At 43.8% G+C, this 26,454-nt stretch overlaps 11 protein-coding genes across 11 annotated transcripts; 6 read left to right on the top strand and 5 right to left on the bottom strand.

Moving 5' to 3' along the window:
- Positions 1–2,098: 2,098 nt before the first annotated feature.
- On the top strand, positions 2,099–4,371 carry EAF02_005973 (uncharacterized protein; the record flags this gene model as incomplete). Its single annotated transcript, XM_038902021.1, has 5 exons — positions 2,099–2,435; positions 2,488–2,700; positions 2,755–2,910; positions 2,994–3,132; positions 3,186–4,371. The coding sequence occupies 5 exons, from the start codon at positions 2,099–2,101 to the stop codon at positions 4,369–4,371; spliced, it is 2,031 nt and encodes a 676-aa protein (XP_038758238.1).
- Positions 4,372–4,508: 137 nt separating this feature from the next.
- Positions 4,509–6,545, bottom strand: EAF02_005972 (uncharacterized protein). Its single transcript, XM_038902020.1, has 4 exons — positions 6,174–6,545; positions 5,683–6,122; positions 5,305–5,508; positions 4,509–5,178 (listed from the first exon to the last, which is right to left on the bottom strand). Exons 2-4 carry the CDS (start codon positions 5,767–5,769, stop codon positions 4,882–4,884), a joined length of 588 nt encoding a protein of 195 aa, XP_038758237.1. The 5' UTR covers positions 5,770–6,122; positions 6,174–6,545; the 3' UTR covers positions 4,509–4,881.
- A 473-nt stretch (positions 6,546–7,018) lies between these two features.
- Positions 7,019–10,129, top strand: EAF02_005971 (uncharacterized protein; the record flags this gene model as incomplete). The annotated part of the gene is made up of 1 exon (XM_038902019.1): positions 7,019–10,129. One exon carries the CDS (start codon positions 7,019–7,021, stop codon positions 10,127–10,129), a length of 3,111 nt encoding a protein of 1,036 aa, XP_038758236.1.
- A 1,324-nt stretch (positions 10,130–11,453) lies between these two features.
- Positions 11,454–12,508, bottom strand: EAF02_005970 (uncharacterized protein; the record flags this gene model as incomplete). Its single annotated transcript, XM_038902018.1, has 6 exons — positions 11,454–11,977; positions 12,074–12,102; positions 12,162–12,200; positions 12,253–12,278; positions 12,326–12,351; positions 12,400–12,508. 6 exons carry the CDS (start codon positions 12,506–12,508, stop codon positions 11,454–11,456), a joined length of 753 nt encoding a protein of 250 aa, XP_038758235.1.
- A 215-nt stretch (positions 12,509–12,723) lies between these two features.
- Positions 12,724–14,697, top strand: EAF02_005969 (uncharacterized protein; the record flags this gene model as incomplete). Its single annotated transcript, XM_038902017.1, has 1 exon — positions 12,724–14,697. One exon carries the CDS (start codon positions 12,724–12,726, stop codon positions 14,695–14,697), a length of 1,974 nt encoding a protein of 657 aa, XP_038758234.1.
- A 439-nt stretch (positions 14,698–15,136) lies between these two features.
- EAF02_005968 (uncharacterized protein) lies at positions 15,137–16,940 on the bottom strand (the record flags this gene model as incomplete). The annotated part of the gene is made up of 4 exons (XM_038902016.1): positions 15,137–15,844; positions 15,949–16,125; positions 16,240–16,546; positions 16,603–16,940. The coding sequence occupies 4 exons, from the start codon at positions 16,938–16,940 to the stop codon at positions 15,137–15,139; spliced, it is 1,530 nt and encodes a 509-aa protein (XP_038758233.1).
- Positions 16,941–17,989: 1,049 nt separating this feature from the next.
- EAF02_005967 (uncharacterized protein) lies at positions 17,990–19,223 on the top strand. Its single transcript, XM_038902015.1, has 3 exons — positions 17,990–18,354; positions 18,516–18,631; positions 18,743–19,223. The coding sequence occupies exons 1-3, from the start codon at positions 18,237–18,239 to the stop codon at positions 18,908–18,910; spliced, it is 402 nt and encodes a 133-aa protein (XP_038758232.1). The 5' UTR covers positions 17,990–18,236; the 3' UTR covers positions 18,911–19,223.
- Positions 19,224–19,515: 292 nt separating this feature from the next.
- EAF02_005966 (uncharacterized protein) lies at positions 19,516–21,414 on the bottom strand (the record flags this gene model as incomplete). Its single annotated transcript, XM_038902014.1, has 1 exon — positions 19,516–21,414. One exon carries the CDS (start codon positions 21,412–21,414, stop codon positions 19,516–19,518), a length of 1,899 nt encoding a protein of 632 aa, XP_038758231.1.
- A 342-nt stretch (positions 21,415–21,756) lies between these two features.
- On the top strand, positions 21,757–22,299 carry EAF02_005965 (uncharacterized protein; the record flags this gene model as incomplete). Its single annotated transcript, XM_038902013.1, has 1 exon — positions 21,757–22,299. The coding sequence occupies one exon, from the start codon at positions 21,757–21,759 to the stop codon at positions 22,297–22,299; it is 543 nt and encodes a 180-aa protein (XP_038758230.1).
- A 596-nt stretch (positions 22,300–22,895) lies between these two features.
- Positions 22,896–25,028, bottom strand: EAF02_005964 (uncharacterized protein). Its single transcript, XM_038902012.1, has 6 exons — positions 24,578–25,028; positions 24,132–24,527; positions 23,881–24,047; positions 23,616–23,829; positions 23,365–23,550; positions 22,896–23,308 (listed from the first exon to the last, which is right to left on the bottom strand). The coding sequence occupies exons 1-6, from the start codon at positions 24,791–24,793 to the stop codon at positions 23,156–23,158; spliced, it is 1,332 nt and encodes a 443-aa protein (XP_038758229.1). The 5' UTR covers positions 24,794–25,028; the 3' UTR covers positions 22,896–23,155.
- A 334-nt stretch (positions 25,029–25,362) lies between these two features.
- Positions 25,363–26,229, top strand: EAF02_005963 (uncharacterized protein; the record flags this gene model as incomplete). The annotated part of the gene is made up of 6 exons (XM_038902011.1): positions 25,363–25,373; positions 25,575–25,608; positions 25,673–25,750; positions 25,830–25,907; positions 25,983–26,121; positions 26,183–26,229. 6 exons carry the CDS (start codon positions 25,363–25,365, stop codon positions 26,227–26,229), a joined length of 387 nt encoding a protein of 128 aa, XP_038758228.1.
- Positions 26,230–26,454: the final 225 nt, after the last annotated feature.

Genomic DNA, 26,454 nt, shown 5'->3' with positions numbered 1-26,454 from the left:
GTGGATGAGTGTACTGAAGACGTCAGATTCCAAATCTGTTTGCCTAGGCTGTTAGCCTTTGAGGTTGCGGAATAACCCTCTCGTCTACATTTAAATCTTGGGGAATTTACATCATGAATCGGCACTTGAATGAGACCTACGACACTTATGGATTTACACGGCGATTGCGCAGATCTATGGAGGATGCATGGGTGGTGGATTATCTGCGAAGACCACGAAACGAGGCGTCATCTTCATCCGGTCGTCATTCCGCTCGAATGGAATATAATAGTACAAATGCGTATTGCGCGTCGAGTTGAGTATTGGGTAGACATCCACGTATTTCATAGTCTTGCTTGTGTAGAGAAAAGGCCCTATACATAATCAATTATTGAAATTGAAACTTTCTTCCATTGAGTGACATGCAACTTCTCATGCAATGCCGTGCACGCATCGGGACCATATACCGTTACGGTAGTTCTCCGCCATACCTCGAGTGCAATCTCCTACGTTGGCGCAGGAGATTCTCATGGCCGGGTTGTAATCCTCTCCAGGGCTATCCTCAAGATGGAAGCTGGACTTGGATCTGGACCTGGTTGGCTCGAGTTTGCATGATCTGTATTATGACCACAGCAATGGGCCGTCAATCATGCATGCAGAACAATATACTTATTAGTATGTACCCGCAAAGCGGCCTGTCTACTCAATTGACGCAAAAGCTATGTGCCTCGGGTATCAATTGCAAGGTGCATTGCTCAATCAAAGAAAGCACTTGATTCTCGGGGTTCAACCTCGGTATACTTGCTAGTTTCTTTCCAGATGACCCTGTCTTGCAGGATATCTTTCTACGTGATGTTTTGTCGTCCATGGCTCGTCATTCGATCGGATAACGGATAATCCTTCGATCTTGCACTTGTCTATGCCGCTTCCAAATCGTTCAAGGACCCGATCTCTCTAGCCACCATTTGGTCCATATAAAGGAGTGGTGGAGGTCTCCGCAGGATCCTCAAATGCAACTGCATACTATCATACTAGGTACTTACATCGTACAGAGTACAAAGTACAAAGTATCAATGGTACGACAAATCTGCTCTTCCTTAATCTCGGCATCTATCAAGCTCGCCTACAATATCAGAAACGAACTCCAAGAACAAACTCCAACTCCAGATCATGTATATACACCTGCATTGAGGATCTGTACCAAACAATCTCCAACCTCATACCGGTAGGTACCGTACATCAAATGCAAAGCAGAAAAACGTGCACAGGCGCAGCGCGGGGTTGGATTCAGGCTGTGGCTGCAGACAAGGGACGGCCCGATTAGATAGAGAATGGCTCGTGTGGGGACCCCGGACTAGCGAATACCTACCAGCGAGTACTTAACCTTATCTTGCTTGAGCCGTGATACCTACCTACTAGGTAGGTATACAATGTCATTGCTGACTGCGGGGTTGAGAATAATATGAAGTTATACACACTTCTGCGTGCCCAAGTTAGTAAATACAGACTAACGCATGTATCGATTGAGATCTTCAAGCACATTTCAGCTGTTTTCACTAAACGAAGTAGTCGTCATCCCGTCTGTCTGAAGACTACCCAAGTACGGCTAATCATTGACTATTTGGTAGCTACATTCAATCACATCTAGACACGATCTTTCAGGGGCCACTTTTACATGCGTACCAATGAACTGAGAAAAAGGCCCTAGCTTGTCACTGTCTATTTAAGAAGAAGAAGAGAAAATCAGGGAATTTAATTGATTCAACTTCAAGGCAAGCTTTTAGCACATTCGAAAATTCACAGATTGAACGGCATTACGTTGCGCCTAAAGTATCTCAAAACGGTTCTACCTCCGTACCGCACACAACATCGTGACTGCCTCCGTACCTTGCAGCTACACAAACAAAAAGGCAAAATTCTGTCCTCCCTTGATTAGCTCATCTAATCCCTACAATACTACCTTGATTCAACTACCTGCCGCTCACACTATCAAAAAAATTACCCTGGAGACTTCGGATGCGTCAAGACACCTAGCATCCAAAGGCACAATTCGGTCCTACATACCTTTATCCATGACTTAGGTCTAGACGGAGAGTTCTTCTCACCAACATAAATAGCAATGGCTTCTTCATTGTTTTCCTCCCTCACCTCTCTCAACTCCATCAGCACTTTCAACAGCACTCTGGTCCTCCAAGCTGTTCAACCCATTATGCATACATTCGCTCCCCTCCTTTTGGTTGGCAGTCTTGCCCTCCAAACTATTTATGCCTTACCTGGCCCCAGTAAAGTTGAGCAACGCGCCGAAATCCTAAAACGCTCGGTGGATTCTTTCATTGCCACCGAAAGTCCTATTGCTTTCAGAAATCTTTTATGTAATATCGGCTCAGATGGAGCTTGTGCTTCAGGGGCAGCTTCGGGGATTGTGATTGCTTCGCCTGACAAAGTGAATCCAGATTGTTAGTATTTCATGGAGTTGTTTGAATAAATGGAATTCTGATATGCAAACAGATTTTTATACTTGGACTCGAGACTCCGCATTGGTCTTCAAAGCCCTCGTTGATACATTTATCAGTAGCAGTTATTCTGCATCACTTCAACAGGAGATTGAAAATTATATCAGCTCCCAAGCTGGTCTCCAAACCGTATCAAACCCTTCAGGAGGTTTATCATCCGGTGGTCTGGGCGAGCCCAAGTTCAATGCGGACAAATCGGCATTCACAGGTGAGAAAATGCGAAAACTCTCTTCTGATGGTGACTGACATGTGAACTATACAGGGTCTTGGGGAAGACCTCAACGAGATGGACCCGCTTTACGTGCTACTGCTATGATTACCTATTCAAAATGGTTGATTGCCAATGGATATACCTCCACTGTGCAAAACATTGTTTGGCCAATTATCAGAAATGATCTGTCTTATGTTACTCAATATTGTAAGTCAACGGGAAGAAAACCAAACTAGTCTCAAAATAGATGACCCTATTTTCTTGAAGCCTTTGGCTGACTCAATTCACAGGGAACCAAACTGGCTTCGATCTCTGGGAAGAAGTTCAAGGATCAAGTTTCTTCACTGTCGCTGCTCAACATCGTGCCCTTGTTGAAGGTAGTGCATTGGCCGCCCAAATTGGTCAAAGCTGTACCTATTGTGATTCTCAGTAAGTATACATGAAAGAATATATTTCAATACACGTGCTGATCCATTTTTCAGAGCTCCACAAGTTCTTTGCTTCCTCCAAAGTTTCTGGAGTTCATCTTCGGGATACATCATTTCCAACATCAACCAAAACAGCGGAAGAAACGGAAAGGATGCAAATAGTATCTTGAGTTCTATTCAGACTTTTGATCCTACTGCTGCATGTGATGCTACCACATTTCAACCATGCTCAGACCGTGCTTTATCAAATCACAAAGTTGTGACTGATTCTTTCAGATCTATCTACAGCATTAATTCTGGAATTGCCGAAGGTGTTGCCGTTTCTGTTGGACGTTACCCAGAAGATTCTTACTATGGTGGCAATCCCTGGTATCTCAATACTCTTGCGGCTGCCGAACAGCTATATGATGCATTGTACACGTGGAATAGAATTGGCTCCATCACAGTAACTGCTACTTCCCTAGCATTCTTCAAGGATTTCAGCTCTTCCATCACAGCCGGAACATACGCATCCTCCACATCAACCTACACCACTCTCTACAACGCCATCAAGACCTACGCTGATGGCTACGTCAACATCGTCGCAACCTACGCGCAAACCAACGGGTCTCTCTCAGAACAATTCAACAAAGCCGGCGGCACCCCTCTTTCAGCTTACGACCTCACCTGGTCCTACGCAGCCTTCCTCACCGCCGCCGCCCGTCGCGCAGGCGTCGTCCCATACTCATGGGGTGAACCATCCGCCTCCAGCGTCCCAGGAACTTGCTCTGCTACCTCGGCCATCGGAACCTATTCCACTGCAACCGCCACTTCTTGGCCCGCATCGCAAACCCCCAGCGGCGGAGGAAGTACTCCCACAACCAGTACATCCGCGACCACCAAGACAACTTCCACCTCGACCAGCACTTCTTCATGCGCAACAGCCACTTCGGTAGCTGTCACTTTCAATGAATTGGTCACTACCTCCTTTGGCCAAACGATTAAACTCTCAGGTTCCATCTCCCAATTGGGAACTTGGACACCGGCTTCAGCGATTGCGTTGAGCGCCGCAAAGTATACGGCTAGCAATCCGTTGTGGACCGTAACGGTCAATCTACCAGCCGGCACGACGGTGTCGTACAAGTTTATCAATGTAGCGAGTGATGGGACAGTTACTTGGGAGGCGGATCCAAATAGGAGTTATACGGTTCCGAAAGGTTGTGCTACGACTGCTACTGTTAGTGGGAGCTGGCAGTCGTGAGAGAATCTCTCAAATTCCCTAAAGAGATGACAGAGATGGGTGGTAGTGGGAAAGTTTGGGACAATGAGATCCAGGAGTAGAGCTTTATGATTGTATGAATTAATTGATTATGGTACATAAAATTGATCAGTATCATTGCATCATTGCAATCTCATCGAACCCTAACAGCGTGTGTGCATGTGTGTGCGCGTGTGTTTCTCAAATAATCTCCTTTGAAATCATCCGAACATTTCAAGATAAGCTCCTGATTCCACAACTCTAAAGATCCTCAGGTGGCTAACAGCAAGATGTACCCTTCACATGATTTGATATCATATGAAAAGGGCAATCAAGTGAAGTAGATAACAGAAACATTAGCAAATCTGCAACATCAATTAATTCCGAAAGAATCCCTCAAGATCATTTGAAATTGGCCCCCTTAAATCTCGAAGCGACAATTTTTTCCCTGGGATGCTTCTCAAAAGTAAAAGACCCCTCTCAAATAATCTTAAGAACTTAAATTCAAACTCCTCATTCTTCCTCATCACTCGTAGCTTCAATATTCTCTTTCTTACCCTTCTTATTCTTAGCCTTTTGCGCTGCTGGCTTGACTTTTTTATTCTTGCTCTTGGACTTTTTGTCGGCTTCCGAGTCTGTTTCTACGGCTTCTTCCTCTTCTTCATCGTTGGCATCTGACTCTTCTTCCTCGTCTTCCTCTACCTCTGCTTCTCCGGGACCAACGTCAATACCTTTTTTCTTAAGATTGGCGTTGATTTGGGGGATGGATTTGAGGAAGTTTTTGTATTGGTCAACTGTCAAGGAGATACCCTATTTATTCATTATTAGCTTTTAACTTCTTTTTTCTGTTTGTCTATTCTGAAGATTGTACATGCATAGAATTTGCAGAGATAGCTTTTGTGAGACTGCGCTGCGCAAGAGGGGGATAAAACAAACCTTCTTTCCAGGTAAAACATTTCCATCTTTCTCATAGAACTCGCGAATGTTTATGAGCGTTTGACCTTTGAAATCTGAAAGCTCAATTTTGCGAGGAGTGCGTCCAGTAGAGAGGTCCCATGAAGGAGAGATGGCGGAGGAGGAGGAAGTGGGTTTCGCTGCTGTAGTGGCTTTGGTAGCTCTGGTGGTCTTGGATTTCTTAGACTGAGGGGTATGTTAGCGACGGCTGGGTATTTGTGGGGTGCGTTTGAATAGAGAGGGGCAATGTATTTAGTATTGATTTTGGAGGGTGATGCCAGAAAGAGAAGGATGGATAGATTAGGGACAATTGTATTGAAATGGAATTGGAGTTGGAATTGGAACTGGGAGAGGGTTTACCTTGCGAACAGCACCATCATCATCGGATACGAAACCACCGTCAGAGTCGTAAGTCTCGGCAGGTTCAGCGCGGGCTCGTTTTGGCATTTTGAGGGGTGGCAGAGATTGAGATTGAAATATGCGGATTGAATTTGGATCTGGTTTGTTGGATGGGAGTGATGAATCAGCTTATCAATGAGGGGTCTTTTGGAGTAAAAAGATAAGATGAGATTATTGAGAGAATAGAGGAAACAATATTAGACAATGAAGTAATTGAGATGATTTATTTTAAAGTTCAAATTTGGAATGAAAGATTGTTTGATGAATTACCTGGTAGATTTCATTTGGATTTCATTGCCATGAATTTGGTTGACGCGTTGAGATAAGACGAGAGAGAGATCGCGTTTGCGCGTAAATTGATTTTGGTGGTAGGCTCATGGGCAAGGATGAATGGGTAGTACCTATATCTAACCTCACTCAAGCTTTTTTAGTAACGGAAACGGTAATCTTACCTTTCCTTACTTCTTCTAGCTACAGGACTGGGGAAAGGGAAGGGGAAATCATCCCTGACGATCCATCAAACATCCATATTTACACATTTATCTATCGTAGAACGCGTAGGTAGGTAGCTAGACGTTTCTATTCTTGTTTCAAAGGCTTCCTTCCACCGTGCTTGGACCGTATGTTTCTCGATCATGACTATGGAAAATACTCATGAGAAGTGATGATTTGAATGTCTGTTTTTAGATGGAATAAATGATCAAGTATATAAAAACATGGATTTTGGAGAGGAAAAGCCATTTGAGAAGATACCTGCTAGGTATCTAGGTAGGTAGTATTGATGTGCACAATTGTATTAAGGCTCGCAACTTTTTGAGTACAGTAGCCCAGTAGCCCAGTAGGTACTACCTAGGTAGGTAGGTCGTGTTATCGCTGATAGCAAGATTGAGTTGCCATTTTGTTTCAACTCAGCCTCTAAGTTCGCGGTCGAAAAAGAAGGTACACAGTGGTCAAAACCAACATTTCATGGTTCAAAATGGACTTCATTCCTTCTTCAATGTGAGTCTGGAACGCCATTTCTCTTCTTTTGACTTTCGTCCTTAATCTTAGTACCCCTAGTACATGAAGCTATTCGAGATAGAAGCTACGCTAAACTAGGCAATGACGATTGACATTCAATTGACATTGCGAGTAGAATGACTTTGGATTAACATTGCATTAGCATTCCTTCGAACTTCGCTCTTTCTGATTCTTTTGCCGCAGCAGCATTGAATCAACATAACAGGTTCAAACTTTATAAAAGAATCAAACAATACAATACTGTCAGATAACACCACTACCTACTCGAATGCCCACAATGGACTCAACAAACGAGTCCAAGGTCGCGGAAGTCGCGACCGACGACCACATAACTACACGATTGCTACGATTTGTTTCTACGGCCTCGAATGAGCAGCTTATTTTGGCAGCTCTTGCTTTGTCATTCGGCATATACATAATCATCGATGGACTGTTTCTTCTCCTCCTTGGAGGCCTAGGCGGTGTCATCTTACATACAATTTTTACGGAGAAAAGTGCTTTGGCTGTGCGAGAAGAAGCAGTCAAGCCAAAAGACATTCAGTATGAATTGGTTGAGGCTGGCGCGGGAATCAACTTCGAGAGTTTCCGACCTAAGACTGCCACTGCGTTAAACGACTTAGTTGATGCCGTCATCCGGGATTATGTCAAGTATTGGTACAGTCCTATACTCCCAAACGATGAAGCATTCCCCATTGCTGCGAAATCAACCCTCACGAGGTTCATTCTATCGATGTCTCAGCGTTTGTCGAGAAAGCGACCTGCCGACACATTCCTCGATTTCCTTACCAACTCGTCTTCCATCACCATTGTCTTTCTCAATGAGTTGGCGAATGCAACTTCTGCGACCCCAGGAACAAGCCGGCCTGTCGGAGAGATGGTGACCGCTTATTTGAGTGCAAACCCAGATAGCAGTCTGGCCAATATTATGAATGAGAGACAGCAGAAAATAAAGTTTACAATGGCAGCAGACGATCTTCTGCGAAGCTTCCTTGAGAAGTCAGTCTATGAATCCGGACCAGCCAGAATCTTTCTAAGGGAGATCCTAGCTGGGGTCGTCTTAGAAATGACTCTAAAAAGTTGTTCTAAGCCGGAGTTCATCAACGGATGGATTGTATACCTCTTGGAAGACGGAGAGCCTGGATTGGGACAGGCAATTGATGAAGCCATGGACCGTAGAAATATCCACGATCCATTCTCCGACATTGATGGTAACGTCGGAAATATTAGTATTGCTAGATCCCCTAAGAAACAAAGGCATCAAAGGCAAATATCGGATGAAGACGCCAACAATGAAGCTATGGCAGAAGCGAAGAGACTCAGCATGTTGATTGCTGCAGAGGATGCAAAAAAACTTGCGCAAATCGATGATTTCAAGGACCAAAAAAACAAAATTCTTGACGATCAAAATATCAAAGAGAATATACAACCGGAATCAGTTCCTGTCTCATCAACAAACGGCATTCCGCCCCACACCCCTATCACAGACTCAAGATCTTCTCTGTCTGGATCTGATACGAACAGCAGATCTCCTATGTCTCCTGACTCGAAGCAAGCTCTATCGCCTACAACCCCGCAGACCACTTCCTCGTTTACCAGCTTCGACCAGATCGTGCCCCCCACACCTGCCGCATTATACTCAAATGAAACCTCACCTCAGAGAAGCAAGCCAGTGCCTCTAACCTTACATAATGCGAACATCATTATTTATGATGACTCAGTCGCTTCCGATAAAGGAAGGATCAAGAACAAACCTACAATGGACTATATGGTCCAAATTGAACCACAGTCATCGATCCATCCCGGATGGATGATTGTCCGAAGATATTCGGATTTTGAGATCTTGCATGAGGTACTTGGTCGAATCGCTAAAGTTTCGGGTGCGAATCCTTTCATTGAGAAACACCAAGATTTACCAAACTGGAAGACCCTCACCAAACCATTGCTACGCGGTGAATTGGAACAATATCTGAAAGATGCTCTCACGCACCAGCCACTTGCTGAAACCGAGGGCATGAAACGATTCTTGGAAAAGGATCAAGGCACAATGCCGGCAACATCTGCAAAAGCTGGCTTTAACTGGCCTACATCTTCTCTTGAGAACATGGGTAAAGGCGTTTTTGATACACTTAAAAGCGCTCCGAAGGGGGCAGCTGCTGGGGTCACAGGAGTTTTCAGCAACATTGGATCACTTGCACAAAAGAGAACCAGTCAAAGTAGCTTGCACTCTCAAAACCGTATCTCGACACCAGCATTGTCAAGAGTGGATAGTATGGCATCTCAGAGTAGCTTGCAATCCCAAAATCGTATGTCAACACCGGCTCTGTCAAGAGTGGATAGCATGGCCTCATCAAATGGTTCCTCATTTGAACAAAAAAGGGGTAGATTGAGCGAGGAGAGCATGAAAGCAGCTTCAGTTGTCTCACATCCTGGAAAGACTGCATCTCTCGGACGAAAGTTAAGCCGTGGTTCTATTCCAGGCGCTGAGGAGGAGTCTGGTATTAGAACTAGAGGATCATCTGTAAGCAGCCATATGAGCACCGCCTACAGCCCGTCAAACAGTCGTGAGCCTAGTCAAGCTCCATCAACATCCAGGTTACATTTGCCGCCACCACCTACTGAGATGCCCGATGATTATACTACCCCAATTGACGGGTCGTTGAATCAGTCTAGGCCGGTGAATGAGAGTAACGGTGCAATCACAGCACCAAATGAGAAAAACCTTACCCCAGTCGAGAAGTCATTGCACCAAGATGTGCTTAACAATGACAATAGCGTTGCACCTACACCAGCAAATGAGGGAAAGCCTGCCCTAACCGAGAAGCCCTTAAACCAGGACATTCTGGGCAGTGACAAGAACCAAACACCTATACTATCAAAAGAGAAGAAAACCGCCCCACTGAATGAGGAAGAAACCAAAGTAGCAATCGAGCTCCTCTTCGCCATGATAACAGAATTATATACTCTGTCTTCTGCTTGGACCTTCCGACGCACACTCCTCACTGCCGCGAAAACATTTCTTCTTCGTCCAGGAAACCCTTCTTTATCCTCTATTCAAGGTCTCTTGCAAGACTCCGTTATCTCGGCCTATACTTCCGATGCGGGAATCGCTTCTTCCATTCAAAAGTTGAGAGAAAATGGCTTACCTACAGAAGCCGAATTGAAAGCCTGGCCAGAAGAGATGACAGCAGAGAAAAAAGAAAAGATGAAGACTAAAGCAAGAAAGCTTCTAATAGAGAGAGGCATGCCTATTGCCCTAATGGGGGTGATGGGGCAAGCAGCTACCGGAGAAGCGTTAGGGAAAGTGTTCGATGCATTGCAGACGGAAGATATTGCACGGGGTCTGGTTTTTGGTCTGTTACTCCAAGGGATCAAGGCTATAACACAGTAAAAGACGGGACATTGAAAGAGTTAGAAACACTACGAAGAGATGAGTCATTGAAAAGCATAATTAGATACCACTGTTACGTAGCACTATTAATCAACGAGAAATGAAAAATGAAAAATGAAATTATTAAAAAAAACAAGACTTACTTCGTTTTAAGATACACCTGCAATGACTGCAATCATTCCCTAGTCTGAAAATACTGCACATTTGTTCCTAGGAGAGTGTTCCATGGTCACCACAACAATCCATCTGGTATGCCAAGCTGACAATGGGAACTAACTTACTGATTAAGATACCTATTAAGAATGACATTAAAGTACATATATCTAAAGTTCAACTTCTTTCATCTCGGGCTGGATGGGGATACAATATTTTGCAGGCTACAGGAAATCAGAATGAAAGGGCTGGCGAGTATCTTCTTACGCTTCTTCTTCTTCTTCTTCTTCAGGCTATGTAGATATACAAGAAATTTAATGAATAAGACCTCTACAAGCAGAAAAATATGGAAAGACACTTTTCTCACAAGTAATCACAACTGTCACTCATCGAGATATGCAGCGACAGAGACAGATCTGTGGGGAATAAGAGAGACGATTCTTACACATTGGCAAACCCCCTTTCCTGTCCTGTCCTGTCCTGTCCTGTCCTGCGGACGATGTGGAAAAATAAAATGTGCGATAATAGGTTGAGGAGATGGAAGGAGATTGTTTGGAGAGCTTTCTAGCATTTTGTGGGGTTGAGATGGGGAGTTGTGTGGCAAAAGATGATGCGGAGATTTGGAGATTTGGTGGTGAGATGGCAAGTGAGTTTTTAAGGGGAATCGGGGATCTGGATTGTGGATCTCTATGTAACATATATTGCAACAAAGGAAAGGAGTATTTTTAATGAATGTGCCTGAAGGAGATGTCTGAATGTCAATGTAGTGAGATTTTCACATATTGTATGAAAGGCGATGCTTTTAGAAATCGTTAGATGTAGCGTCTGCGAGATCTCCTGTATGGATATATTAGATTCACAAATTTGAGAGCTCAATTCTCTCTTTCTTCTGGCGAAACCCACATTCAAAATTGGTTCAGAAGCAAGAAGTGCGTTTATCCTATTCATTCATAATATTCATCGCCTAACCCCGTATTTTTACACCATAAAATTACTTCTCCATTGGCGAAAATAAAGAAGAGTGATAGTCCTAGCTATCCTATATATCATCTCCAGCTCATCCATAACTTTACAGATCCCTATCGTTCCTGCGCGAATACCCACGACGAAAATTCAAAGCCAATCCATTCATATAACACACATAACTCCTTCCCAGTTCCTTCCCGATTCATTATTCCATTACTCTGTAGCTAACCATCGTTCCGACCTTATGATTAGCCGTACTGAAACTTCTCAATTGGACTTTCTCTCCATTCACAATCTCTCTCGCATCACTATCTCCCCATTCCATTGGAACCTCACTGTCTGCATCTGCGTAGACCAGAACATTAAATGTGCATGCGCCATCCAGTTCTGGCAAAAATGTAACACTAGCCGTAATCTGTCTGAATATCGATTGAATCTCTAATTGGATTTCTGCTTCGGTTTTCTCGGGAGCGGGTGCGGGTGCAGGTGCTTCTCCCTCTGTGGGTGCATTTTCGGATGTGGATGGTGTAGTAGAGAATTTAGATTTGGATGATTTCTTGGAGGGTTTGTTGAAGATTTCAACATCAAATTGCCAGCGTTCAACATCTTCGCCGGTTTCTTTGGAAGTAATCACGACGATTAGTTTGGTAATCTTTCCGTTTATCATCCATTTGTCGAGTTGGGACATAATTTTCTTGATGTAGGCTTTGACTTGGTCATCCGAGGAAACTGTTGAAGTGGAGTCAGTCCTGCATATAGCATGGTGATTATGGGGGAGTGAGAGATGAGGGGTTGAAATGTTAATATTGTTTAAGGAGTACAAACCAAGCATTGTGAGGCCATATTTCTTGACTCTGTAAAGAGATAGTTAGTTGAAATTTCATCAACTACGACATGAATTGGATAGACAAACGCTGAGAAGTCTTCTGCGGGGTATACACCTCGCTGAAAGCTGTGAAACTATTAGTTATTTGTAGACCATTGGCAGACGAATCAAAACTTACAGAATAGTATTTATTGAGTATTGGAACTGGGCAGGTTAGTTTCCCTCCTTCAGATTGAACATCCAGTACTCACAAATTCCGCAACGAGTTTCGAAGAACCTATAAGTTATTAGCCCTGCAATTTGACTTTCACGGAGTTTGACCTACCTTTCAGAGAGAGTTTGTGAGTTTTCGCCTTGTCCGATTTGTCAGACTTATCTTTTGACTTTGTGGTTGCTTTTGTAGCTGCTTTTGTGGTTGGCTTTGTGCTCGACATATTGACTATAGTTCAGGAAGATGATTATGTTCTACAACCTGGCGGACCTTCTTAACTATGTGTCTCTGATAAAAAGAAAGTAAAGAGCCCAAAATAATTAATCGGTTGCTTCAGCGACCGCGGCATCGGGAAGTTCCGTCGCAAGCAAAGCACCCAAAATTAAATTTCCCCAATCCTCAACCCCGCGTCCTCATGCTGTGAAGCCCACTCCACAAATGCAGCGATGTCCATTGAACCTGCTTAGGCTTCCCAGCACTATCAGATCTCAATATGCATCCCACTTCCTTCCTCTCTCCTTCCCGCGAACATTCACCACATCGGTAACACGATATGCTATTGCCAAGAAAATCGTAGGGGATCTAGAACGTCGCATCCAAGCTATACCTATTGAACGATTCCGGAACTTCTGCATCGTAGCACATGTAGATCATGGAAAAAGTACACTTAGTGATCGATTACTCGAATTAACAGGCACGATCCAACCTGGTGGCGATAAACAGATCTTGGATAAGCTGGAAGTGGAACGGGAAAGAGGTATTACTGTTAAGGCGCAAACATGTAGTATGTTATGGAATCATGAAGGGGAAGATTATCTACTTCATTTGGTCGATACACCGGGACATGTGGACTTTCGAGCAGAGGTTTCGAGGTCTTATGCCAGCTGTGGAGGAGCACTGTTACTAGTAGATGCAAGTCAGGGAGTACAAGCTCAAACGGTTGCGAATTTCTATCTGGCATTTTCACAGGGTTTGACATTGGTACCAGTGGTTAATAAGGTGGACTTACCGACTGCGGACTCGCCGAGGGCATTACAGCAAATGGAAGAAGCATTTGAACTAGAGCCCGAGAATGCAGTTTTGGTCAGCGCAAAGACAGGATTGAATGTTCCAGCCATCCTTCCAAATGTTATTAAACAAATCCCAGCACCAGTTGGCGATCACACTAAGCCGCTGAGGTTATTGTTAGTAGATTCATGGTACGATAACTACAAGGGCGTTATTCTACTGGTTAGGATTTTCGATGGAACGATCAAGGCCGGTGACCAAATTGTGAGTTTTGCAACCGGAATCAAGTATTTCGTGGGTGAAGTAGGAATCATGTATCCGGATCAGACACCTCAAACTATTTTGAGAGCTGGGCAGGTTGGATATATCTACTTCAACCCTGGTATGAAGAAAAGTCAGGAGGCTCTAAGTGGTGATACCTATACCACTGTTGGCTCAGAACATTTAGTCGAGGCATATCCTGGCTTTGAGGAGCCAAAGTCTATGGTCTTTGTGGCAGCTTTCCCAGTTGATCAGAGCGACTATCATCATTTGGAAGAATCCATCAATCAAATCGTACTCAACGACAGAAGTGTAACTTTACAAAAGGAATCTTCAGAAGCACTTGGTGCAGGATGGCGTTTAGGGTTCCTTGGTACGCTTCACTGCTCGGTATTCGAAGATCGTCTCCGTCAAGAGCATGGCGCAAGTATCATCATCACACCACCCACTGTGCCCTTCAAAGTGATCTGGCGCGATGGGACAGAATCCATCATCCAAAACCCCGCCCTCTTCCCCGAACAAGAAACCACCCATCAACGTGTCCAAGAACTTCAAGAACCCTACGTCTCAGCAACCATCACCCTCCCCGAAGAATACCTCGGCAAAGTAATCGAACTCTGCGAATCAAACCGCGGCGAGCAAGTCGATCTCACCTTCTTCACCGCCACCCAAGTAATTCTCAAATACGACATCCCCCTCGCCCAACTCGTCGACGATTTCTTCGGAAAACTCAAAGGCGCGACAAAGGGTTACGCAAGTCTCGACTATGAAGATGCAGGTTTCCGCAGGAGTAGTATCGTGAAACTCCAACTGCTCGTTAACAAAGGTCCAGTGGATGCTGTGGCAAGAGTAGTACATACAAGTCAGACGGAAAAGATAGGTAGACAATGGGTTACAAAATTCAAAGAACATGTTGACAGACAAATGTTTGAGGTTATTATTCAGGCGCAAGCGGGAAAAAGAATTGTCGCGAGAGAAACGCTTAAACCATTTAGAAAAGATGTGTTGCAAAAGTTACACGCAAGTGATATCGGGAGAAGGAGAAAGTTATTGGATAGACAGAAGGAGGGAAGAAAGAAGTTGAAGGCGGTTGGCAATATTGCAATTGAGCATGAGGCTTTCCAGAAATTTTTGGCGAAATAAAAGGGGGTGTAGACGAGCTTAATGAATGAATATATGTATCGAATACCACACTTTTTTTATACAACGTGTCATTAATTTTGAAACAAGAGTAGGTATGCTTTCATTTCCGATCATCCTGTCCTAATCTTATCCGGGTATTTCACACTCCCATCCTAAAAATTATCCACATTCGCCATCATCCCTTGGGACTCCCATTAGCTTCAGTTCCAAAAGTATCGAATTACTATTCAATACTACCCAGCCCAACAACCTTAAATTATACAATCCAGTCTAAAACCCAAAACGCTATGCACCTTCTTTCGAATTCCACTCAAAGGTATCGAAGAGATAGAAACGCCATTCCCGAGACCCATCGATCCGTCATTTCGTGTGTCCGACTGAACCATTCATATGTATATAAACCCATTCATCACTTCCGACATGTATTAAGAGAACCCGTTCAATCTTGAGCGCGTTCCTTTCCCTTTTCTCTCTTATCAATATTCTCATTTTCTTTCCCATCAATGCTTCCCCTCTCATCCCCCTCCTCCCCTTCCATAACCTTCCCATCAAATTTCGCATCTTTGGGTCCACTCCCATCCAAGCCTTCCCAATTCCCATCCCATCCTTTTTCATTATCCACTGCCCCAATCGTTTCTCCTTTCTCGGCCATACGTCGAACGTCACTCCAATATTCCAATCTTTTGACTTCTTCGTCTGCAGCTTTGAGTGCTGCTTCCAGATTCTTGGAACGTTGTCTTTGTTTCATACTCGCACTGTCGCCCTCGATTTCGTTCCCTTCCTCTTTATTACCCTCCTCAACCTCCCCACCCGATTCCTCAAATTCCTTCATCAATCTCGCCAGCAAAATCCGTCTACTCGCCTGAAAGATGAACATATTCATAATCTCATGCATGTGTTCTGGCTTTGTTAGATAATGCAATTCCTCACCCCCATGTTTGATAAAACTCTCCACTGCTTCCATTTTCTCTCTATCGATTCGACAAATTCGGAGCACTTTCATTAGAGTTGCAATATTACTTATTTCCTCGACCTTCCACTCGGTTTCGTAATTGCGGCTAGAGGCTGCTAAACTGTTCCGACTTCGACCATCTGCCTCTAAAGCATGGGGGCCTGTAAGAGTTGTTGCGCGACTTCTGCTACGGGGCTGGTAAATTAAATCAGTATTGCTGAAAATCATAATTGGAGGAAATCTTGGATTTCGTGTTCAATCTAATGACGATAATGGATAATAATAGAGTGAGTACTCACTGGATGTATAGTAAAATAATCATCATTGAGCATGTGAGCATGTAGTGGCATATGTCCCTTTTTGACTCGTTTTCGAATCCATACTCTTCTTCGAACAAATGAGCTATACCATTTGGCATTATGCCATGACCATTTCTTGGAGAAAGCGAAAGAATATTCCCACCCTTCATCATCGACCTAATTCACATCGACAGTTAGTATGTATTCCAAATAGCACAGCCATAGATAGTTGGCGATCAAGTCCAAATTTCAGCCTGGTGATCCAAGTCCCGAAGTTGTAGATATGCTTACCCCGTCATCATGATTGACAATCCACTCCGGCCACGCCCATTCCCAACTTGGATCCGGTACTTGTGCATTCGAAGTATCTGTCAAGCTGGGCTTATTCGTAATCTTGGTCCAAGGCGCGGCATCCAGAATCCCCAATGCTTGACCAGAAAACATATGCAATCCACATAGAATCAACCCTCGTTCGTTCTCATATAAGATATCAATCTCGTAAGGCAGTTTGTCCTGTTCCTGTTGAGCTTTTGTTCTTCTTCGAGTTCGGCCCCGATTTTCTTCATCAACGGCATCATAGACTTCTGGAGGTATGGTTCTGCAAAGATGGAGTTAGTAAATTGCACACACGAATGGTATCAAATAATCGCATACACCATCGAGTTGACTTTAACAGGACTATCTTCAATTTCATCTGCGGCAACATGCGCGTCCCTATATTTCTTCCATTTCCTCCTCGTCAACTCCGCTCTCAAAGACCTCTTTCTCCTCAATGGCTCATCAGCTCGATCCCTCGACGATGAATCTGTTACAATTATCGCTGGCAGATCATCAATCTTGACCTGGCCTCTTCTTGAACGACTCCGACTCCGACTCCGACTCCGACTTTGAACCGCATTTGGATCTGCATGATCCACTAATCCGATTTCATGATCATAATCAGCATCAGTCAGTGGTTGAGGTCTCTTATTCTTGGATTGAAAAATGGACATTCTCTCGATTTCACGAGAACTGCATAGCCGTTGAATTGAGTTGCGCTTCTGTTGGCTGGCTGGCTGGCTGGATGGTTGGTCGTCTTCCTCTCCCTGAAACTAGAAATAAAATCGAAGCTGGTCTTGTTTTGGTTAAAGATGCTCGTATCGAGAACCTAAAATCTAGATTGCTGATAGCCCGGCCAAGCTATCAAATGGGTCACTGTGTAATGAAAGCAAATCCCCCCCAGGAATTCCTTGATTAATTTCCAATAAAAGAGAGTTGTAAATGGAATTTTGTTGCACGTCTGTTCCAAGTTTATTTTGTTGGAATAATCGATGTACAATTGAAATGTCCAAAAACCATGTACGGAGCAAGTGTGTATCAGGTAACTACCAACTACCTACCTACCTATCCAGTCTAGCTACCTATCTAAGCAGTTAGACTCAGTCTGGATCAATTGAGGAAGATGGGAGAACTGGTGAACGGATTGGGAGAAATCATTGGTGCTGACTACTAACAAGTAGCTTTGATACTTGCGCGCCCCCCGTTTTGATGACGCGCTAGGATACTTCACTTTGGCATCCTGGTATCTGTATCTGTATCTGATCCCGGTACAGATCTTCCATGGTTGATGAGTGAGACGAACGGGAAAGTGGCTTGAGAGTGAATGCTGCTTTTGTTGGAAAGACATACGAATGAAACATATGGATACCTCCACTACCTAGGTATATCTTCATTTTGATGTATTCAATTGTTCACATCGACTTTGATAGCTACATGTTAAGCATTCTCTATCTGTTATCAAACACTCGGTAAAAAGGATTCCAAATAACATCTCCAACCAATCTTATTACATTGATCCTCTTTTCCCCCAAGAACAAAGCAAATGGACTACCTGGGTAATAACCTTTACCAAAGCACAATCCCGTGACCCCCCTCAAATAGCACCGCCACATCCCCCGCCGCTTTCATCCCGAGCTTTCATCCAGTCTTGACCAGGATAGCTAACCTATGACGTTACACTTCCCCCTCATCATCCAAGAAACATCATATCATCGAAAAGAAGAGAAGAGAAAAAGGGAAAAAGAAGGAGCAACATCGTAATAGTTTCATAAACAAGAATTCACCAATCAAACCATCACCTACAAAAATCTCCCGTACTACCTTTTCTTATTTCAAGAACTTCTCCCTTCCTTCCACTTCCTTTGAACATAAACATTACAAAACTTTCATCTACTTACAAACAAAACTTCCTCAACAATCAACAAACAAACACACTCAATCTCAATCTCAATCAATCTATACATATCACAATGGCTCAACGCAGTTCCCGCGCTCCTCTCTACATTGGTCTTGCCGCCGCCGGTGGTGTAGGTTATTATTTGTACAGCGCCGGAGGAAGTCCCAAGGTTGCTGAGAAGCAATTTGAAAGTATGTATTCCTATTCCCATTTTGCCTCATAACCCCCCTCCCCTCCATCCAATATCGCCACCAAATATCCACAATTACAAATCCCTCAAACTCCTCCATCTCACAACACAACATTATGTACCTCCGCATTGAGTAAATAACTAACAAGAATACCCAAATAGGTGATCTCTCCCGTGCTTCCGCAAAAGTAAAGTCCGAGATACCAGGTCGCACCACACAAGCTCAAAAGGAAGCCGAGAAATGGGGTTCCGAGGCTGGTGCTAAGCTTGATTCTGCTGTATGTCTATCACCTCTACCTTTCTAGCCTCCCATCCCCCTTACCCTATACTATCTCACAGCTTCTTACTCCCACTCTCACTCCCACAAACAACTAACTCCCCACCCACAGACCAACCAAGCCCGCGCCGAACTCGCCAAAGCCGAAGGAAAATTCGAGCAATACAAGAACGACGCTGCCCAAACCACCATGAAGAAAATTGACGAAGTAGACCGCAAAGTCGAGGCCGAAGCTGCCAAGGCCAAGAGCGGTATTTCCAGTTGGTTTGGCGGGAAATAAATGCCCCAAGTACTGTACTAAGAAGAACAAGATGTTTATGCTCGCAAGCGAGCTAAGACATATGCAAAATATCAAATTGTGATGTCGTTAATGGGTAATGATGATATGGCTTCAAACGCACGACGCGAGAGATAGTCACTTGTTTTTTTAATATGGCGGATACGGATGCATGGTTTTGGAATGGGACTTCTATGGAGGAAAGGATCTCTTCTTCGCAAGTTAGTTAATGATGCCCGCATGATGATGGGAGTTGTATGATAATGATAAAATCACCTTTCAATCCAATCTAAGATGATTCACATTTGCTCACGGTGCTCTCGTAAAATAATCCCTTCACAATATTTATAATCTATTTTTATTTCTTTCATTCTTTCATTTGTTTCTCCCCAATTGGTTGTTGTGAACCAATGCTTCTCGGCTCTCTATCAAGCAAAACCGGATTTGTAAACCTTACTTCGCTAGCAAATATCATAAGTTCCAAGAGTCTTCCTTTTTCTCTCTTCTATTCTGCAAAAACTCCACACCTTTTTTTGCACACCCCATCACCAAATCGCTCGCTAAATATAACTTCATATTTCTTTTCATAACCATCTATTGGTAATTCTTTATGGTGCAGCTGCAGGAGGAGGAGCTTGCTCTTCCGCAACCTTTCCTCTCAAAGGAATTTCAGTCTCAACACCAGCAGCTTTAGCTGCTCTCTCCGCTTCCTTCTTTGCCTTCTTTCTCTCCTTATCTCTCGCCTTATCCGCCTTCTTCTTTGCTTGGGCTTCTTCCTCTGCTAATCTAGAAGCTTGTGTTCCTCCATATTGCTTTCTCCATTCATCGGCCTTCTTCTCATCAATACGTGTGAAGAGGTATGCTGGTTTGCCGATTTTGTGACCGCTCTTGAGAACAGCTGGGTTCCATTTATCGGGGATGGAGATGAGTGGGGCGGAGAGTTGAGAAACGATGGACTCGGATGTTGAGGGCATGAAAGGTGATGTGATGGATGCGATGAGGTAAGCGAGATTGAGAGCGAGTCCGATGACGGTGTGAGTTCTCTCTGGGTGTTCGGCAAGGTTGGCATTATCTAGACGATATTGAAGAAGGTTGTTTCCGCTGGTAGAGATCTTCATGACCTGATCTAAACCGACGCGAATCTTTACAGCTTCCATGTCGTTGTTATAGTCTTTTAACTGAGCATTGATCTCCTCGATGAAAGCAGGGGCATCGAACTTCTCATCCTTGTATTCTGGAGAGAATTCTGGAATAACTCCATCCATCTTTGCATTGACAAATTTGACAACTCTGTTGACGAAGTTACCCAAGTTGTTTAGCAAGACAGAATTATTCAATTGAATGAAGTTTGCCCACTCAAATTGCGAATCTGCAGTCTCAGGTCGATTCGACAATAGGTAATATCTCCATACGGATGGTGGAACGCCAGTATCCTTTGCAGTGTCACCAAAAACACCTACACCTCTGGATTTGGAGAACTTGCCATTCTCGTAGTTCAAATATTCAGTTGTGGAGAGATGGTTGAGTTTTGTCCATTTATCTCCAGTTCCCAACTGAGATCCGGGGAAAATAACCGTGTGGAATGGAACATTATCCTTGCCCATGAATTGGTAAAGCTTAACGTTCTCTGGATCGCGCCACCAAAGCTCCCAATCCTTTGTGTAATTTGCAGTAATCGATGGATATCCAATACAAGCATCAAACCAAACGTAAAGAACCTTGTTCTCATAACCTGGCAAAGGAATTGGTGTTCCCCATTTCAAGTCTCGAGTAATACTTCGTCCTTGCAATCCTTGCTTGAGCCATGAATTCGTGATACTGATACCATTCTTGGGCCATCCTCCTTCCTCACTTGATTTGTTAAACCACTCCTCAATCGCAGGTTGGGCTTTGTCGAGAAGTAAAAAGATATGCTTCGTCTCGCGTGGAATTGGAGTAGCACCATCGACCTTGCAAACAGGATTGATAAGCTCCAGAGCGTCAAGGAGACTACCGCATTTATCACATTGATCACCTCGTGCATCATCGTATTGACACTTAGGGCAAGTACCTTCAACAAAACGATCCGCAAGGAAAGATTGATGCTTTTCGCAGTAGGGCTGTGTAGTTGTGCGCTCCTCCAAGTACCCGTTCTTATGTAATTTCATGAAGATATCTTGTGCGATGATCGTTTGCTGTTCCGTAGTCGTCCTTCCGAAGTAGTCAAACCCAATCTCAAACCAGTCGTAAACATCCTTATGTTTTTTGTGGAATTCATCACAGAGCTCCTTGGGAGTCTGCTTAGTTTCTAAAGCCTTGACTTCCGTAGCAGTACCATACTCATCGGTACCACAGATATAGAGGGTTGGGCGATCTCTCAGCTTGCTATAACGGGAGAATACGTCGGCGCTCAGCACACTACCAACGATATTTCCAAGATGAGGAACATTGTTCACATATGGTAAGGCACTGGTGATTAAGATATTGTTCTTGCCCTTCTCGGGTAGGATAATGTTTGGAGTCGTCATTTTGATTGTTGTGTTGGGAAGGAAACCTCAAGAGAAAGAACCCCGCTGTGGATTTTATCAATGTTACTCGGGTGAGGGTGAGGGTGAGTCAGGCTTTGGCGGGGTCCCTTCTTATGTAATCCAACGGAACGCATTTCTTTCACCTCACGATTAACAAGCAACTCACCAGGAAATAGTCTCAGTGCTCAAAATATTCAAGAAAACATATCTAAATCAGAAGGAAAAGTTTCGTTCTAGCCAAAATCCGAGTCGAAGTAATATATTGCGGGTTTTGATATACGAGTTTCAAACGTCTGCTTCATAATTTGCTCAGGAGTACATCAAATCACATCACTCACCAAAATGGCCACTACCGATCCTTTTGAAGATATCCTCAACCTTGAGGAAGAATTTTATTCCACCGGCTACAATCAAGGGCTCTCGGAAGGTATAACCGCCGGTCGCATAGAAGGGCGGACTTTCGGACTTGAGAAAGGATTTGAAAAATACGTCGAAATGGGTCGACTACACGGAAAATCCATCGTATGGGCCAACCGAACCCCTTCTTTTCAAAAGTTCAAAATCTCCACAATCTCAAGCCCAGAGCTCAAGCAGGAGAATCAGACAAAAGAAGGAGAGAAATCACATAATCTCAAATTGTCTGAACTGGCCAAAAATGAAAGATTGGCAAAGCATGTAAAAGTATTTCATGCATTAGCGGAAGCAGAAAGTTTGTCGACAGAGAATTCGGAAGAAGCGGTCGGCGATTTCGATGATAGGTATAAGAGGGCAGTGGCAAAAGCGAAAATTATTGAGAAGATGGTTGGGGAAGGACAAGGACAAGGAGGGGCGAAAAGTAGTGGAGATGGGGCGATTGAGGATGTTAGTGTTATGAGGGCTAGATGAGGTTCTTTCAATGGGTTTCAACCCTCGTAAAGCTGGAACTTGTGGTATAAGTACACGGGGTCACACAAATCACGGACTTCGTGGAAGAAGCATTGGGATGAAGACATGCTTGATTTCAGACTTGGTAGCGCTGCTACGCAAACTTTGTTGTGCCGGGTGGTTCCAGTAGAGCTGGAAAGCAACGGGGAGCGATTATTGAGCCTCATATTGACCCCCCTCGGGGCTAACTACAGATGGCTATCAAACCAACTATCGCTTTTTGAGCAACTTAGAGTAATTTCGGTTACATCAAAGATCGAAAGATTCGCTGTAAATCTCAGAAATGGGAGAGATGGTACCGTATATCCATAATCCGGGCCCGTGGGGGTGGAAAAATGTCTCTGCGGCAAATGGGACTTGGGGTTGGTGGATCACGTGGTTGGAACACCAGAAATGGGAGTACTCTGTCGTTGCGAAGGCTGGGGGAAAAGTAGGGGTAGAAGTTAAAAGGACCCGAGTTGTATTCAAGACCTGGAAGTCCCTAGATCCTTCTCATATTTCACGAGCGTTAATTGCAATTCACATCAATTCACTTCAGTATCGTCATCAATATGAAATCAAATCTGATCCATTGTACGCCTTGTTGTATTTGCACATAAGTGACTTTCCATACACTGATGGTCCCCCATAAGTTCCCTAGTGTTGCACCTGTACCTTGTTTTTGATCCAGATATCTTACAAAGACTTCACCATACCTAAAAAAAATGTTGATAAAGTTTACCCCAAATCATAACCCAGAACGCCCCCAGCCTCAAGGACTGTCAAAGTCACTGTGCATACCACCAGACTCCCCAAAAATAAAGCAATACTTATTTTATTATGCATCACTTTCAGTCTCTGCGGCCACGCGCAGGTCATAACTAAGCTCAAAGCATTCTGCAAGGAGATCAGTGACGCTGCCTTGGCCTTCAGGAATATCTGGTCCGACCATGAATTTGCCGTCTACACGCATGTTGTCGATTGAATTCAACTACAGTAATATATCAGCATAGTCAAGGCACATAGGAAAGTTAAAGGATATCCTACCTTCATGCTGTAAGGATATAATTCTCTTGGAGAACTGACTCCGCCGGAATTCTTGACTTCAATGAGACATCGCCTCAGAGTTTGAAGTTGGTTATAAACCGGAAGAAGTGCTTCAGAAACTGGCTCGGAGGACACCATGAGAAAATAAATATAAGCATAGCTACGTCGAATTAAATAGAGTAAAGTCTAATGTGGTTAGTTTACTTTTTTTTTTCTAAAAAAAAAAAGAGAGAGAAGTGAAATGTACATACCCGCTGGACATATAATTCGGCAAATTTTCCTTCAGCATCAACGAAATTACCGTCTACTCTGCTCTCGTCGATTCTGTCCAATTGTCGCTGGAAGTCGTACAAATCAGTTTCCCTCAATGACCAGGCTTGAGTCAAAGATAGCTTCTCGAGTTTGTTTCGAATCTCAACTAGAACGGAATATGGTCCTTGAAAGGCTTCTGGAAATTGTCCCTTTCTGATTGATCGTCAGTTGAACTGTGGGTTGAGAATATATCTAAAAACCAACCTTTCCAGCACAACTTCCGCCCACTTCAAACACCTTTCTAGATATTCACAAACTTCATCATTTCCTGGAGGTGTTTCCCCAGAGGCTGTTACAAACTTTCCATCAACTCTTTGAGAATCAATCTCTTTTATTTGATTTTGCAGCTTCGTCACTTCTGTTGTCGAAAACTAATTCCAGATCACAATCAGCATGGCGCTCATATGATTTCTCACTCAAGTCGAAGAGGGGGTCCATCATAACAATTATCTCACCTTAGCCCTGGTATTTGCCAATGATATTGATCTCAATATTGATATGATCTTTTCGTGAATGGGTAACAAGTCTGCACCAATTCGCTCCAGTCGTTTACTCAATTTCTTCAATGATCGCTGGCAGACATCGATTCTGTTACCGAGAAGAGTGAGAAGGAAGGGGGAGTAAGACGGCTTAGCATTCTTCACAATGCCTCCTAGCCTCTCGAGAGTCTGTGCAACGTGTGCTAAGTCCTTCTCGCAATACAGATCGACTTCGGTAAGGTGATCGAGTAGGCGCTTGATCGTGGATGTGAGGGAATAGGCTGCGGGTGCTTCGTTGGTTTTGCCAATGGTCATGAAGAATAGGGAGAGCAGTTGGAAACATCCATCCAACACGCGATCCACTGTAAGGTTCTCGATCAGTATCTGCATTATATGTCAACCTTCCACCTCTCACTACTAACCTCGGTTTGCTCATCAGGCTTATCGGCTCTTATCTCATTCAGAAGTTTAACTTGTTCAACTGCTTTGCCTTGCAGGACAAGTACATCTGCAGCCTTGATATACGTTGTTCTATCTTGCTTTAGAAGAGTCAATTCGTCCCGTATTGAAGTGAGCGCTTCCAATATAGGCTGCTCGCGAGGATCAAGGGGTAGCGGGTGGGATGGGGTATCAGTCATGATGAATGTTGTTGGGTGAGTTGAGGTCTGGACTTTGATGACTTGCTTGTATCTTGTTGGAAGACTTTAATCGTTTGATTCGTGTTTTTGAAAGTTGCAAATAATCGAAGTACTGATGATATAGTTTGAGCTTATTACTATCATTCGCTATTGATGAATCAGTAAGTTAGAAATCGATAGAATAGTGTTGATCCCAATAGGCTGTTTCTTAGTAAAGAGCTACTGGCTATGTCATAATATTTCCCTTATTGGATGGGTTGGAAGGCGGGGCAAGTTCCACAAAGAGAATCTCAGCCTTGCATTTACGGTGAACCAATTCTGATACCGATTTTTTGCTTGTGAAACCAGCGATAGCAATAAGGTCAAATCGCATGTCATGTGGTGTACCTTACATACACCTACCGTCGAGAGATGTTGTGATTCTCTGTACAAACACCATATCACAGTGCCTTGGCAAGCGACGACGAAGGTGAGCCAACAGTGAGACATCATGTTGATTGATGGAAGAGTATTTATTTAAGTATTGAATACCTACCTACCCAGTCTCCCAGTATATATTTTGTTATTCTATGTTGGAAATGTGAGAATTGGTAGAAATGAAAGATAGCAGATGATTAGATAATAAAAAGTTGCATGTGCATTTCATTGGTTAAAGTGGCTCCCCGTAAATTATCGCTTGCTGCCCAATTAAACCCTGACAAGATATTAGTCACGCACACTTTCGAATTTCCCAAAACTCTCCCACCATAAACTTTTAATCCTTTCCATCGACGACTTCAAGAACATCAACCTACCGACAAAACAACCATCTGTCGGTACGTCGCATATACGCAGTCGCATTCCCATTTACTGCGCCTCTTGCTAATTTATCAATTCTAGATATTCAAAATGTCTAACGCAGAACTCGCCAGCTCTTACGCCGCGTTGATCCTCGCCGATGACGGTGTCGATATCACTGTACGAATTCCTACATTCTCGAGATTGAGAAACGAGAATACTCGATTGGGGGGACAAGTGACTGACTAGATATTAACAGGCCGACAAATTGCAAACCCTCATCAAGGCCGCCGGTATTGAAGATGTTGAGCCAATCTGGACCTCATTGTTCGCCAAGGTATGCGATTGAAATTCACAAAACTGAGTTGAGGAATGAGCAACTATGGGCAGTGCTGATTGTTGGAATTAATAGGCTCTCGAGGGAAAGGATGTTAAGGACCTTTTGTTGAACGTCGGATCCGGTGGTGGAGCCGCTCCAGCTGCTGCTGGTGCCGCTGCCAGCGGTGACGCCTCTGCCCCAGCTGAGGAGAAGAAGGAAGAGAAAGAAGAGGGTACGATAATCCCTACAACCGCGCGCATTTCGGAGAGTTCATATACTAACTATTTCAATAGCCAAGGAGGAGTCAGACGAGGATATGGGTTTCGGTCTCTTCGATTAAATATCTATCTCACCTTTTCTCTCCGTACTTTCAAATGCATGGCCACGGTTTATATTCCCTCGGTGCAATATTGGGCTGGTAGGGTAGCTTCCATAAATAAGCAAGCATTCATGAATTCTTCCGAAAGATAAAAAACCTGGTTCCATCTATACTGCCGAGTGCATGAACACGCCGTGATTATGTATGATGAAGGTGGACTGAGATGTCAAAGAATGATATCGAACG

The sequence above is a fragment of the Botrytis sinoallii genome (assembly GCF_014898435.1).
Source record: "Botrytis sinoallii strain Bc 23 chromosome Unknown BSIN_009, whole genome shotgun sequence".
NCBI classification, from domain to species: Eukaryota; Fungi; Ascomycota; class Leotiomycetes; order Helotiales; family Sclerotiniaceae; genus Botrytis; species Botrytis sinoallii.
This window is presented reverse-complemented; position numbering and strand designations above follow the sequence as displayed.